Source organism: Balearica regulorum, chromosome 3, assembly GCF_011004875.1.
Source record: "Balearica regulorum gibbericeps isolate bBalReg1 chromosome 3, bBalReg1.pri, whole genome shotgun sequence".
In the NCBI taxonomy this organism is placed as follows: Eukaryota; Metazoa; Chordata; class Aves; order Gruiformes; family Gruidae; genus Balearica; species Balearica regulorum.
The window spans coordinates 1,665,919-1,678,751 of NC_046186.1; the positions used below are offsets into that span (position 1 = coordinate 1,665,919).

Here is a 12,833-nt window from a genome sequence, read left to right on the forward strand (position 1 = left end):
AACTAGAAATCCATTTCCAAGTTCCCGAAACAGAAGTTGGAACTTGGCTTTCTAATTTGTAAAGCTTTCACTTATATGAACAAAGAAATTGAAAGTTTTATTAAAGAATTTAAATATGAAATTACATTCCATCGTTACAGTGTGACCACCATACTTTTTCAGTAAAAATATCTTTCAGTTTCAGTAAAAAAGTTTTCAGTAAAAATATATTTTTCCCATTTCCATTTCAAGCACCATATATTCTTGACTAAGTACATACCCAACCATCCTGAAGTCACTGGATTTATTGTCTGAAGTAAATGGATCCATCTGTCTAACAAGCATGAGTGTGTGAGAAGGGGGAAAAAGTTGCGTCAAAGTCAATCTCTTTACTCAGAAAACACTTCAGACAAACGCTTTCGGCATTGTTTTGTCTAAGCAAATTTTAAGAGACCTGGTTAGGGTGCCTGAGTAATAGCAGTATGCATTTGCTGAAGTACTCCAATGCTTAAAGGATTTATAACTGAACAAGCAATTGAATAAAAAAAGTAAGAAAAGGAACGACAGAAATACCTCTGTTGGGAGATCTGCGTGACACACGTCGGATGTTGCAAGCAGCAAAACTGGAGCAAACGCTGGAATGTTGTGCAGTAGTGTTGTAAAAGTAGCTTTCAGTGTAGCTCCAACAGCCTCCCACCACAAATGGATATGTGGGATATAAATGATACTCGGTGCTGTTCTTTGAGCTTCTCGCATCAACTGGTGAAATGAAAGCTTGGATAAGAAAACTAAACCATGTGGAATAGGCTAATAAATAACTACGTATCAGTCAAACGATCTTAGGAAATAGGAGTACGTGAAGCCAAAACACAAACCCAAACCAACAAAAGAACAACTCCTTAACAATAAGGTAAAATGTTTGACTCAACTATAGACATTGCTACGCAGACAGACCTGAAGCTCTACCTGATTTCAAAACTCCTTAGGTGTAAGGGAACTCCTAAAGAGCCTCACAACTTAGCTGGTGTAGCGCTGTGCCTGAAAACACAAGACTAACCCTTCTTCAAGATGTATTAGTCTGGGTAAGTCACTACCCGACTGCAACTACACGACCGACTACACCATCTTCAATTCAGAGCGGGCACATAGCCAAGTCAGTCTGGAGCACAGTCTGAACAAAGACAGACAGAGCTATGTGAAAAGATGGGGGCTGATGCTGTAAGAGAAGCCAGGTTACCATTCCAAATTTCAAGTATGTTTTATAAGAGGTGACCAGTCTTCAGCCTGCCTGAACAGCTAAATCACGCACAGCCTCTCATTACCAAAGGATCCATCAGACCCGATGACACGCTTTGGATGGCCGCAAGCCGTCGCCTACAGATGGTACCTCGATCGCAGAAGAGAGCGTGCACCTACTGCCTGAGGGAAGTGGCAACGGCCCTTTCACATGACAAATTTCTCCGTGTACCCTCTCAGATTATTAATATTCAGGGAGTTCCTGTCACAAAATGGGAAGCGCACGTGGTATATCTGGGCAGTGACTAGACACGGTAGTTATACGACCGCGGAAGCAACCGTGACATAACAAAAAAGGAATTGTGCCTCTTCTGTGACAAATGAGTATCCAGTCATGTAGTGTGTCTGTCCTTACTTGTCCAGCTCTCAAATGCTGCTACCTAAAGGTCAAACTATTTTAATACAGTGATGCCAAACAATAAAATGGCTTTCCTGCCTAAAAGTAAAAAGGAAAACAGCACTACATCTGCTTAGATTTAATTTTCCCAGTTAAGAAAAACATACCGGTGTACAAATGTAAGCCTTCCATGAATTTTAATGCTTTTACTGCATATACTACAGCAGTGGAAGCTGTGTGTATATATACACACACACACACACACACACATACGTATATATGTAAAAAAAGAAACACTTCTTTTCCCCAAAACCTTGATTGCCTCTTTATTATATTTAATAAAAAAGGCTACAAAAAGTGCGTGACGTGCAGTCAGGCTGATGCAGAGCCACCTACCGAGAGCACAGTCTCGTAAACAGCAATGAAAACAACTTTCTGGATCCCACCGAAACGGGCAGGATTTCTTGCGATAAAGAGGGATTTATTAGCAGCACCTCCCAGCTTCCCAAGCTGCTAGCAAATTCCTCACTGTTTAATTTGGAATAGAAAATACGGCCACGTACAACATCCTTACTCGGTATTATATGGTCTAAAAAGAAACGTGCGTTTTCAGACAGAAGTAAACCGAACAGCACATTCAAACCAGGCCACCTCTATTAACAATGAATTTTGCTGGCTTTACTAGTTTATATACAGTTCATGAATCCTATGAGATTAAAAAGAAAAAAAGATACCTGTGCACACGTTTCTTCCGGTGACGTGGCGGTAACAAACAAAACAGGTAGGTCTAGCGCATAAACTGGAAACTTTTCCAGGGCATGTATTACTGCAGGTGCCAAATGAGAAGCTTGCCCATATCCTGGCTCTCCAACTAGTAAGAACCGTGGCCTGCAAGATGTTGGCTGGTAATAAGCATTTCTAGAACAATTAGAAGATAGTAAGTTTCAAAATGAAGTGATGAATAGGCACACAGATGTTAAAGGGTTTTTTCCTAACCTCTTTTTTTGGTAAATCCTCTCCATGTCCCAGTAAATAATAAGCTGGAGGCCTATCAAAGCTCATTTTCTCACAAACTTGTACCATAGCTCCCCAAAGAAATCCTGCCAAGCCCCAGCATGTCTGCTGTTCGTTTGGCTGGCTTAAGTAATGGCTCTTAAATCACATTAGCTGTATCTGAAGGACGCAATTGGATTAGTTAAATTACAGCAGTACGCTACATACGTACAAGATTTTATTCAGTCATTCTAATTGTTTCATCTTTGAATTGTGTATTAATTTCCTAGTAATCTTGCTTTACTAGCATGAAAGACATTTGTGAAGAGCGTTTGTTTTTTCCACCACAATACCATTGTACCTTTACTGGCTGAAGTCAAAGATCTTAGAGACCTAACCAAACTCAGCTGGTCACATTTTCTGGACAGCATAGCGATAGAAACGGAGAAAAATAACTGACCCAACAGCAATCTCTTTTTGCAACTGTTGGCTTCTACATCTTCCACATGAAAATGTCAAGAGATTAATATAAACGTTTACCTGCTAAAACTGAGGAATTTTTCCTTTTCTCTACTGGGCATTTTATGAGTTGGCTTCTCTTCAAAGATTGATGGCGATTCCTCATCGCTGTCAACTGTATCATTTCTTAAAACATGATTTACACTGTCTGAAAGACAAGAGAGGTTTGTGAACTTCCCTGAATACTCCATGTCTCACTCTCGCATTAACACAGCTTCAAATCAGTGCTGGAAATGCCTTTTCTTCTATTTCTTCATTTGAGGGCACACACTGAATGCTATTTTCTGAAGAGTTCGTCCTACCACAGACCTAAGGAGACTGCACAAGTCTCTACAAAGCTGTCCTAAGTGCTTGGGAGGTTGTTTGTTTGGTTTGTTTTTTTCTCCTTCGAAGAAAGATGATTAGGAACAACTCTGGTGGTTCCTAGACACCTGAAAAACCCAGGAAGGCCACTTCTTTCTGGGGCAGGTTCCCACACTGGAAGTGAGGGAATTAAGTGAGTGCGATGGCCACAAACTTCCATTTGTGTAGGACTAGTGAGTCAGAAGATACAGACCAAGACATCTGCGAAATAAGGCTCCTCCAAGATCCCCGAATGAGTCGATAATGGAAGGCAGACAACAGAGAAGGGATGCAATTACCAATCCCCTAGCCTCTCTGCTTTTGTTTTGTTGGTGGATTTCTGCCTCTATTTTACCAATGCTAACCTGTCTCCTGGCTCTACTGGGAGTAATCCTGGTAGGATAGTTCTCCAGAGATTAGCATAACTAACTATTAACAGATTTCCATTAATCAAGAGTGGAGTGAGTTTATCAATTTCTTTGCTCTCACCAACTGACAGAGTAAACCTGATCAGGGCTGACGCAGTCAGGGGTGTGAGCTCACGTATGCTAAGCCAAGTCCCAAAGTACACACTACTAAACCATTCTCATCTCCTGTACAAGTGTACAGTGTGATCCACAAACATTTAAATTAAGAGACTATGGTTAAAAAAAAAATCACAATAGCTAAAACAGTATTTAGCTTAAACCACTTATACTTGCATTGCGGTCCTGACATTCTTGGGACAGGAATTAGAAGCATTCATGTAAAAATACCTCTTTCCCCTCTATTTAAATATTTTGAAAGAGGTGCCTCATACTTTAAACCTTAGATCCATCTCTACAAATGACGAATATGATGTTAGCTACGGTCAGAAACAGGGTGCTGTAGTAGAGAACGCATAGTTCTCTACTGCGTCTTGTGAGTCATTCACAGCTCCCGTCCAGCACTTCAGTTTAGAATCCAGAATAAAACCTATCCACGCTGTTCCTGAAATAAAAGCATGCACATGCATATTCTAAAATTCTACTCTCCTTATGGCCAAGAGGTTTGTGTATGTTGATTGCACAAATGAGAATTTTTTGCTTTGACCGAATTTTGAAGTAGTGAGTGTTATTGTTATACCTGGCTGTTGGTCCTTCTGGAGTGCAAACTCTGCGTGGGGAAATACTCTCTGCAAGGCTTGTAAAATTCTTGCTAACGTGTTTTCAAGCAGTGGTTTTGAAACAGATGATAGCGCTCGCCCAGGTGAAGCCACAGCCCTCTGTGAAGCTGGAACAGTCTTCTGCATAGCCATGGCAAAATCCTTTGCTGTTATTCTAATAGAAGCAACATCTATCTGCAGTTTCTCGCTACTTTTGTATATCTGAGGATAGCGGCGGCGCAAAGCACAGAGGGCAGCTTCAGCACATAAGGATTTAATATCAGCACCACAGTACCCTAGCAAACAAAACAAGAATCAAATGTTACATCAGTCTCAGGCAACACAGAAGTCAAGGGCAAGGTTTCCAAAGTGCAACACTGAAAGGCTTTGTATGCGGCCAAAAATTAACAGTTTAAGAGAGAACGTAAAGAGTTACTGCACTGCAGAGAGGCTTTCTTACGTGGCTCGCAGCCTGATATCCTGCACTTATTAAGCAGCCTCCTAATCAAAACTGTGCTCCCCAGGAAGATGCCCCAAACCCATTCAACATTCTGAGAGACAAAAAGAAAATTAAAAGAAAAGAAGCACCTGACTTTGTTTGCTCCCACGGCGTGCCAGCCGCCTCACTCTGCAGCAAGGTGCAAGAGCTCGAGTACTGCCTGCTACAAGCTCAGATTCCTTCGGACTCAGTCACACGCAGTAACTCACTGTATTTTCAAACTTACCAACACATTTTTCAGCTAGCTCTTCAAGGAACATGTCCAATGGCTTAGGGGTCCAATCTCGTGTGTGAATCTTGAAAATCTCTTTTCTAGCCTGGAAATAAAATGGTCGCATTTTAGTTTGTCCAAAGTTTTCTCTGCAAAAACCCCAAAGCAACACAAAACCCCCCAAACCCTCACATTAATACAAATCCTTGGTTTGTCTGCTAAACTTTTAAGTATTTTACAGTTCGATTAATACGCTCTCTGCTTTTTCAAGCAGGAAATTTCATCATTCTCAATTTGTCACATTACTCTCTGCGAGGGCGTGCAGTGAAATAAAAGGCTTCCATAAAAAGTAAGTTTCCACAAGTATGAGGCCTGAAGATCCTGAGGAAAAAATTGTAGTAAAAACTTACCTGCAGAGATTTTTTCATCAAAGAAAACTCTCAGGAATTTAGCAAAATTTCAGGTGGCAGCCTCATTAGTTCATCAAATTTGCTTTGCTGCCAGTTCATTCAAGGAAAACAGTCCTAGCACTACGTTTCAAGTTGCTACAATTACTACAAAGGCAAACAATAATTATGACTCCAACTACTGTCACTGATGCAGAAAATGTCAAACGTTGCCTATCTTCATCTCCGATCTTAGCAAGATCTTTTATTTAAGTACTCCCTGGTACACAGTTTATTTATGGCAGAGTTCTAGACTTCTTCCACAGTAGGGAATCATAGATTGCATGTGTTTCACGGCACCTCCTCTCCTGTTCCTGAAAGCAGATAAAAACTGGAGACAAATGTTTCTGTTAAAGATGCTGTTTAGTGCACTTTTACTAGCCTTCAATCCAACAAGCATTTTATCCTTTTTTCCAGAAAGTGCTAATGAAAGAAATATCCATGATAGCCAAATTAAAACACACAAAACCAGGGTTCCACACTCTCTTCCTCCCCATATTTTTTGGTTGCTATACACCTACTTTTTCATTGCTTAGCTATCGCCACTGCACTAGAAGCTTCCCAAGCCCCACACCTGTCCAGCGTACCTCACATCTTTGTCCAATAGTAAGTTACCAGTAAGAATGTCAGATCCCAAAATACTTCCCTCCCAGGATACGCAGCCTGGGAACAATCCAGCACAGGTACATCCGCTGTCCATTCATAAACCAAGAACTGAGAGCAAGACCACTTCAGGATGAAAGTGTCTAAGTGGATTAAGTAAGTCTGCAAACATGGACAGATTTGGGAATGAAAAAAAATTAAGTCGCTCCAAAACCAGCCTTGAGAAAAGTTTTTGTTTGCAAAAAGGAATTCTTGTGCGCGCACCATTTCTTTCATTTTCAAGATGAGATAGCAGTAATTTACAGCTAATTCAGGCATTCATTCTTTCTTACATGTTTCAGTGACTAGCAGCAGCATGCCATCTTCTTGGCTGGTCACAGTGAAACCAAAACTAATTACAGAACTAACTACTTGTGGAAATCCTCTTAATGGTGTATATATTCAGTACCGGATCTGCCCTCCACAGTCTCTCTTTTGTCCAAGTTGTCCAACACTGGTTCTGACTTTAACTGCTCTGTAATACTGCATTGTTACGTGGTTGTGTTATAAAGAGGGACTTTGTCACATGAGCATTAAGGTTGAGTTTAAGTTCTGACCTCTTGATTTGGCAAGCTGAAGAGGAACTCTCGATCAAAGCGGCCGGGTCTTCGTAAAGCAGGATCTATAGAATCCAGCCTGTTGGTGGCTCCAATGACCACAATCTCTCCTCTGCTGTCTAAGCCATCCATAAGGGCCAGAAGAGTTGACACAATAGAGCTAACAGAAAAAATATAATTGTCATTCACTGGTTTAGGAAATTTTGTTACATTCTACACAATCTCCTGCAATGATCACTCAAAAAGGACAAGCTTTTCTGGATGAGATGCTGATTAGCCAAAGACTTCATTTAGGACATAAAAAACCCAATAAGCTAACACAGGCCTTGTGCTGATATCAAGCTGAGTGAATTGCTTTCAATTATTGTTTAAAAATCATCTGAAGTTTAGTAGCATCGAATTACTAGTTTTCAGGATAAATTCATGTATCACATAAAGTTAAACGGGCTGTGGTGGTCTTCTCACAAAGATCAAGCAGCTTCTATGTAGATACAACAAATGTACTACCTATGAATTTGGTCTTGTTCACTGGACCGCACAGGAGCAAGACCGTCTATCTCATCAAAGAAAATAATTGAAGGTCGCATCTGGTAGGCCTAGAATGAAAACAGAGGAATATTGACATAAGTAAACCAGCACTCTTTTAAAGAGAAAATGCATTAACAATGTTTTGGTTGGACAGTCCCTGGAACTAGATTTTTCAGACTGGCATCAGGGATCTCTACTAATTGAGCTCATGGAGTGAGGGGCACGAGTAACAGAAGACAGCAGCTTGTGTCAAGCCACTGAGACCGGGTGACAGGAAACAAATCATAGCAGTAGTTTTTACAGCTATTTGGCAACCGCCCGAGAACAGAGCCGAGACTTAATTCAATTACAGGTTCTGAAAGCAAGCTTCCATTAAGAATTTCAATGACTATGCCTTCAGCCTGCATCTGTTTCCCTCTGATCTAAAGCCACCATCCATCTCTTGCCTCTTGAAACCCTTTTTGTGGCTGTTTTGGTTTGGGTTTGGCGGGGTTTTTTGGTTGATGGTTTTTTGGGGGTTTTGGTGGGGTTTTTTTGAGGTGGGTAGCAGGGGTTTGCTTTGCGAGGTTTTCTCGTTTTATTAATTAAGGAGTTTTATTATTATTAAGGAGTGAGTTGCTCTTAAAAATACTGACCACAGAAAATTACAGTTACCACTCGGACAGAACACACAGCACGTTTCAACCTTACCTGATCAAATAATAAACGAAGCTGTCGTTCCGATTCCCCCGCCCATTTACTCAGGCAGTCGGCACCTTTTCGCATAAAAAAGGCTATTCTCCTCTCACCTTGGCTACATTCGTTAGCAAGCGCACGAGCAACCAGTGTCTTTCCAGTCCCTGGCGGACCATAGAATAGACAGCCTCTGCAATTAAAAAAAAAAAAAAAGAAAGAAAGAAAGAAAGAAAGAAAGAAAAAGAAAAAAGATTCATATATGATGGAAAAGTATCTATGACAATCCTCATCCCTAAACCACACACCTCTTCTCTCCTAACCAAAACGCTTCGTGTATAAGATCGCAGTAACAGCTGAAGTGTGAGAAAAGTGAAAAGAGATGGAAGTTTTGTGTTCCTACGCAATTCAACGAGGCAGTAAACGCAGCAAATAAAGAGGATAATGGAGACGTACAAACCTTGAGAAAAGATCTTAGTGTCCCAGAAGGACGCTTCCAAAACTGCTGACAAACTAACAGGGGTGGTTACAGCAGAGTGGAGCCAAACCAGAACAAACTTCAGCGCAGAATCTGAGACTTGGCTAACTTATGACACGCTGCATATAAATGCTTGTTTTCACAAAAGGCAAGATTTGCTAGTAAAGCATTTCATTCTCCCTTAAAACCTTTCAGCTACTGGATTTGGTCTCCCAGGCCATCCATTGCTGATGATAAAGGAGGTGGAAGTCTAAACCTGGGAGAGTATTCTGCATTTCCAGATAAATACAGCCATCAACTAGAAAAGCCAATACACTGCTGTTTCCAGAAGGATTTCAATGAATAAAGAAGCAAAACCACTGGAATATTTTCTTTTCATTATTTGTAATACTTTTAAAGTTACTGAAAGCAACGACTTTAAAGTCATATTTCACTATACCATAATTGAACTCTGCTGATCAAGACTATATAAAGCTAACACTTAAATCTCTAATAATTTCCTAATGCAGAACTACTTGAGCTGTGTAAAAAGTGGACAGATTCTTATTGTAGCCCACGCACAACAAACACTGCAAGGTTCTAGTTGCAAGTCCTGTCAATTCTAAAATGTATACTTGATCACTTGAACAAAAAGACAGTTGGTGGGAGAGACAACTGGACTTCCAAGCAACAAATTACAGTTGACTACCAGTAGATGACTCCTTCTTGCTTATAAACTAATCAAGCTGGCGTGGACATAGAACTCAAAACAAAAATGACTCAGCCCCACCTTTTAAAGGCAAGACACTTTTAAAGTATACTCTCACCACACAGTACATCTTTGAACCTACATATATTCTGGATTCTATCCATTTTCAAGAAATTGCTTTTTACTACTGCCAAAAAGCCCCATCGACATTGCTGAAAATTCATGCTGAAAATTCCTGAAGCATGGAAACATGTTGATACCTCAGTTGAATATTCTCCTGAAAATGGGTGAATTAGAATTTATAGTTTTAAAGAATATCTGTTACCTTGGAGGTTGAATTTTGAATCTCTCAAAGACTTCTGGGTAAAGCAGTGGAAAAACCACCATCTCTTTTAAAGCTGAAATGTGGTCAGAAAGACCACCCACACCATCAAATCGCACCTAAAAATAAATTCAACAGAACACGTTTTATATGTGAAAGAAATGTTCTGGGCAATGTTCAGATTGCTTGAGGGAAAACTGTAAACCAAGGTAGTTGTAGACAGCACGTTATTGAAAGCTTTCAGAAACACTGGAAACATCTCACGGACACAATGAACTAAAATTACTTACTGAACAATCTATTTGCATTGGATCAACATCAGCCAGAGTTGCTCCAATTTTCATGCGATCCTTGTGAATTCCCTTTAACTCATCTTTTCGAAAGTTTAGTGGAAGACACCTGATTTGAATTAAGGAGAAAGAGAAAGGCACTTTCTAACTTGGGATGCAGCTAGATTTTTGCTTTTATAATGATGGCAAGTGAACGCAGAAGACCTTCTAAAGGAGATAAACTTCCTAAATAATTAAGTATTTGTTCAGATTGGTTTACATTTAATGCCCAGGAGTAAAAAAAGGAAAAGGGTCACTCCAGACATTAAACTGAGTTAATTATTTTAATCGCTCGTAGCACTTCTAAATATCCATGCCAGACCACACAGCATACAGATGAATGCAAGCTTCAACCAACTTACTCCGTACGTGGAGACCGTGACCTGACCTTGATTTGTGTGACGGAAGAACTCCCCAAAACACACTGACATCTTTCAAAGATTTTTTGGCTTCTACGTTCAAAGACTTACAGCCCAAGGGGATACTTATTTCAGTGTGGATTAACATTATAAAGGCTGGCCACTACTGCTGGTCCTTCCCAAGGACTTTGGGATCCATGTGCCAGAAGACACACGTGTCTGAGAGACGTTGGGCTGAAAACTTATTTATTTGATTGTTATTAAAATAGTTTTTAGAAACTGTACGAAGATGAAGTGGATAACACTTCACAGTCAGGCAGATGCAAACTCCTCCCAAAGAGATTTCTCCCTCCCCTATTCTCCAGTTTCATTAACCTTCTAGAATTCCTGTTACGGCTGCGCTTCCTACGCCTCTCAAAACGCTCTTCATCCTCAGATGAGGATGAAGAGGATGTGGAATCACTGTTGTGGACTGCGTGTCTCCGTCTGCAAACATTTAAACAAACAAGTAAAACATTAAAGTACACACTAAAGAGTATCAAAATTTAAGTGAATTCTATCTCAGAATTTACTTTGAGATCTATTAAGTTTCCAGATCATTCTACTCCTTTTGAATCTGATTTCAAAGTCTATTACATGATTTCCCTTCTGACAGTAAAATTTAATCTTTCTCTAGGAAGGTAAAATGTTTAACTGTTTTGTAAAGAAGTTTCAGAAATAAATTACTCATTTTGTCCAATCTCTCTCTCTCACACCCACATAAATGGAGTTTCCCTTAGCATTATATATCCACTCTGTGAAACATAAACCTTTTAAACTTGTTTACAAATTTGGCTTCAAAAACCCTTCCTTCCATAACTGTCTGCTTTCAAAGATGCTGAACAAAGTGCTCATATCTAGCAAGAGACAGCATTCTGCATGCTCTAACTGCTTTCAGGAGCCAAAACCTCCTTGTCATTACTGCTGTAATTCATAATTTATAATTTCATTTAGCATTTTTCTTGTTTAAGGACAGTTTCATACAGAAACATTAACTGATTTCAAAGAGAAACCAGAATCAGTATTTGACTGATTAAAAAAAAAAAACCCACAACAAATCCATTAAAACTTCCGTACAGGTTCTCCCTCTACCTAAATTATCTTCAGTTTTAAGAAAATATTGGTATTCTTCAAGATTAGTCTCAGATTTTCAGAGAGAGATTCTGGCTTCAGTTCAAGAACAAAAGAATTGCAGCTACCTAATCTCAGCACAACCTCCGTAATTACCTTATCAGTGACCACCAGTACTGCATTTTAAAATACCTAATGGCTAACAAAAAGTGCAGTTGACACTCTCAATATTTGTTTTCTTTATACCCTCGGACTACCACAGCAATAATCACACTATTACTCTGTAATTACCACCAATCCAAACACCCTTGAAAGCGTTATTCAGTAATGTGAGCAACAGCACTATTGAGAAGTAAGAGCTATCACTAACCATATACCAACCTGTTAGTTCTTTTGCAGCCAGAGCCTGCTGACTGAGCACTGCTAAATGAGTATCTCTGTCTGACAGGGGAAGACCGGCCCGAAAAATTTCTCTGACGTTGTCTTGGTTCTGTTGAAAGCAAAGAATTTAGAATAATGTTACAAACAAGTTTAAGAGAAAGCAGGATAGTGAAGGAGGTAGAAAATTTCAGGGGAAGTTTCAAGTGATTTGGGGGGGGGGGAATTTTTTTATTTTTTTTTTTTCAAATCAGTGCACAGTAGAAGGGAAAAAACACACACTTGTGTTTTAAGGAGAACTGAAAGCCACAAGAGTAGGATTATCAAGTCTGCTTAATTACTATTCTTTCAAGGATACACAGGCCATTTTTTAATTGAAAAACAACAACAAGTATGCCAAATGGCAAAGGAATATAAGGTGCACAGGATACATGCATTTAATAAAATTTACTTGCAGAATGATGGTAAGAAATTTAAATAGAAGTTGAGTGTGCATATATTTCATTAAAAAACCCAAACTTCTATGCAAGGAATTAGCTCTTAAGAGAAACTGTGCATATAACCTACTTTCCAATGGAGCTTGATAGCGCTCAACAGTTTTCCTCTGTCGAAAGTCATAACGCTTTCGAGTGTCTGCACCATCATCATGCTCTTTCTCTTCACTTTCTTCTGACAAACCTGCTGTACATTGACATAACGTTACACTGTTTAAGTACTGTTGCAAATGATACTAAATTCAAAATGGACTCCACAGGTGCCTATAGGTTTTACTAGTACCTTCATGTTAATGACGACAGAGCTGAAAACTTGCAAAACCTGACGACCAATTTATGCAAGAGACATTCCAGAAATTACAAAACACAGAGGAGCGTACATATAGATACACTGTTCTGTGCTCGCTGAAGTTGCTGGGTGACTTCTCATCAGTCTTACTAACACCAATTCTGTCATCTTGCTTAGCTAAGATGCAGCTCCCATGAAAACCGCTATTTCAGAAAGTCATTTCTTGTTATTGTGGGAAAGTG

The 12,833-nt window shown here is 39.7% G+C and overlaps 1 protein-coding gene across 1 annotated transcript; it reads right to left on the reverse strand.

Moving 5' to 3' along the window:
* Nucleotides 1–283: 283 nt before the first annotated feature.
* On the reverse strand, nucleotides 284–10,043 carry LOC142601161 (ATPase family AAA domain-containing protein 2-like). Its single transcript, XM_075749718.1, has 11 exons — nucleotides 9,923–10,043; nucleotides 9,636–9,751; nucleotides 8,163–8,337; nucleotides 7,452–7,540; nucleotides 6,945–7,104; nucleotides 5,315–5,405; nucleotides 4,571–4,885; nucleotides 3,146–3,272; nucleotides 2,347–2,530; nucleotides 553–738; nucleotides 284–313 (listed from the first exon to the last, which is right to left on the reverse strand). The coding sequence occupies exons 1-11, from the start codon at nucleotides 9,974–9,976 to the stop codon at nucleotides 284–286; spliced, it is 1,527 nt and encodes a 508-aa protein (XP_075605833.1). The 5' UTR covers nucleotides 9,977–10,043.
* Nucleotides 10,044–12,833: the final 2,790 nt, after the last annotated feature.

Coding starts and splice junctions, on each gene's coding strand:
- LOC142601161 (XM_075749718.1), bottom strand. CDS start 9,976: ATGAAAATTGGAGCAACTCTGGCTGATGTTGATCCAATGCAAATAGAT. Junction 7,105..7,451: donor GAACAAGACCAAATTCATAG/GTAGTACATTTG, acceptor TTTTTCTGTTAG/CTCTATTGTGTCAACTCTTC. Junction 4,886..5,314: donor GCTAGCTGAAAAATGTGTTG/GTAAGTTTGAAA, acceptor TTTGTTTGCTAG/GGTACTGTGGTGCTGATATT.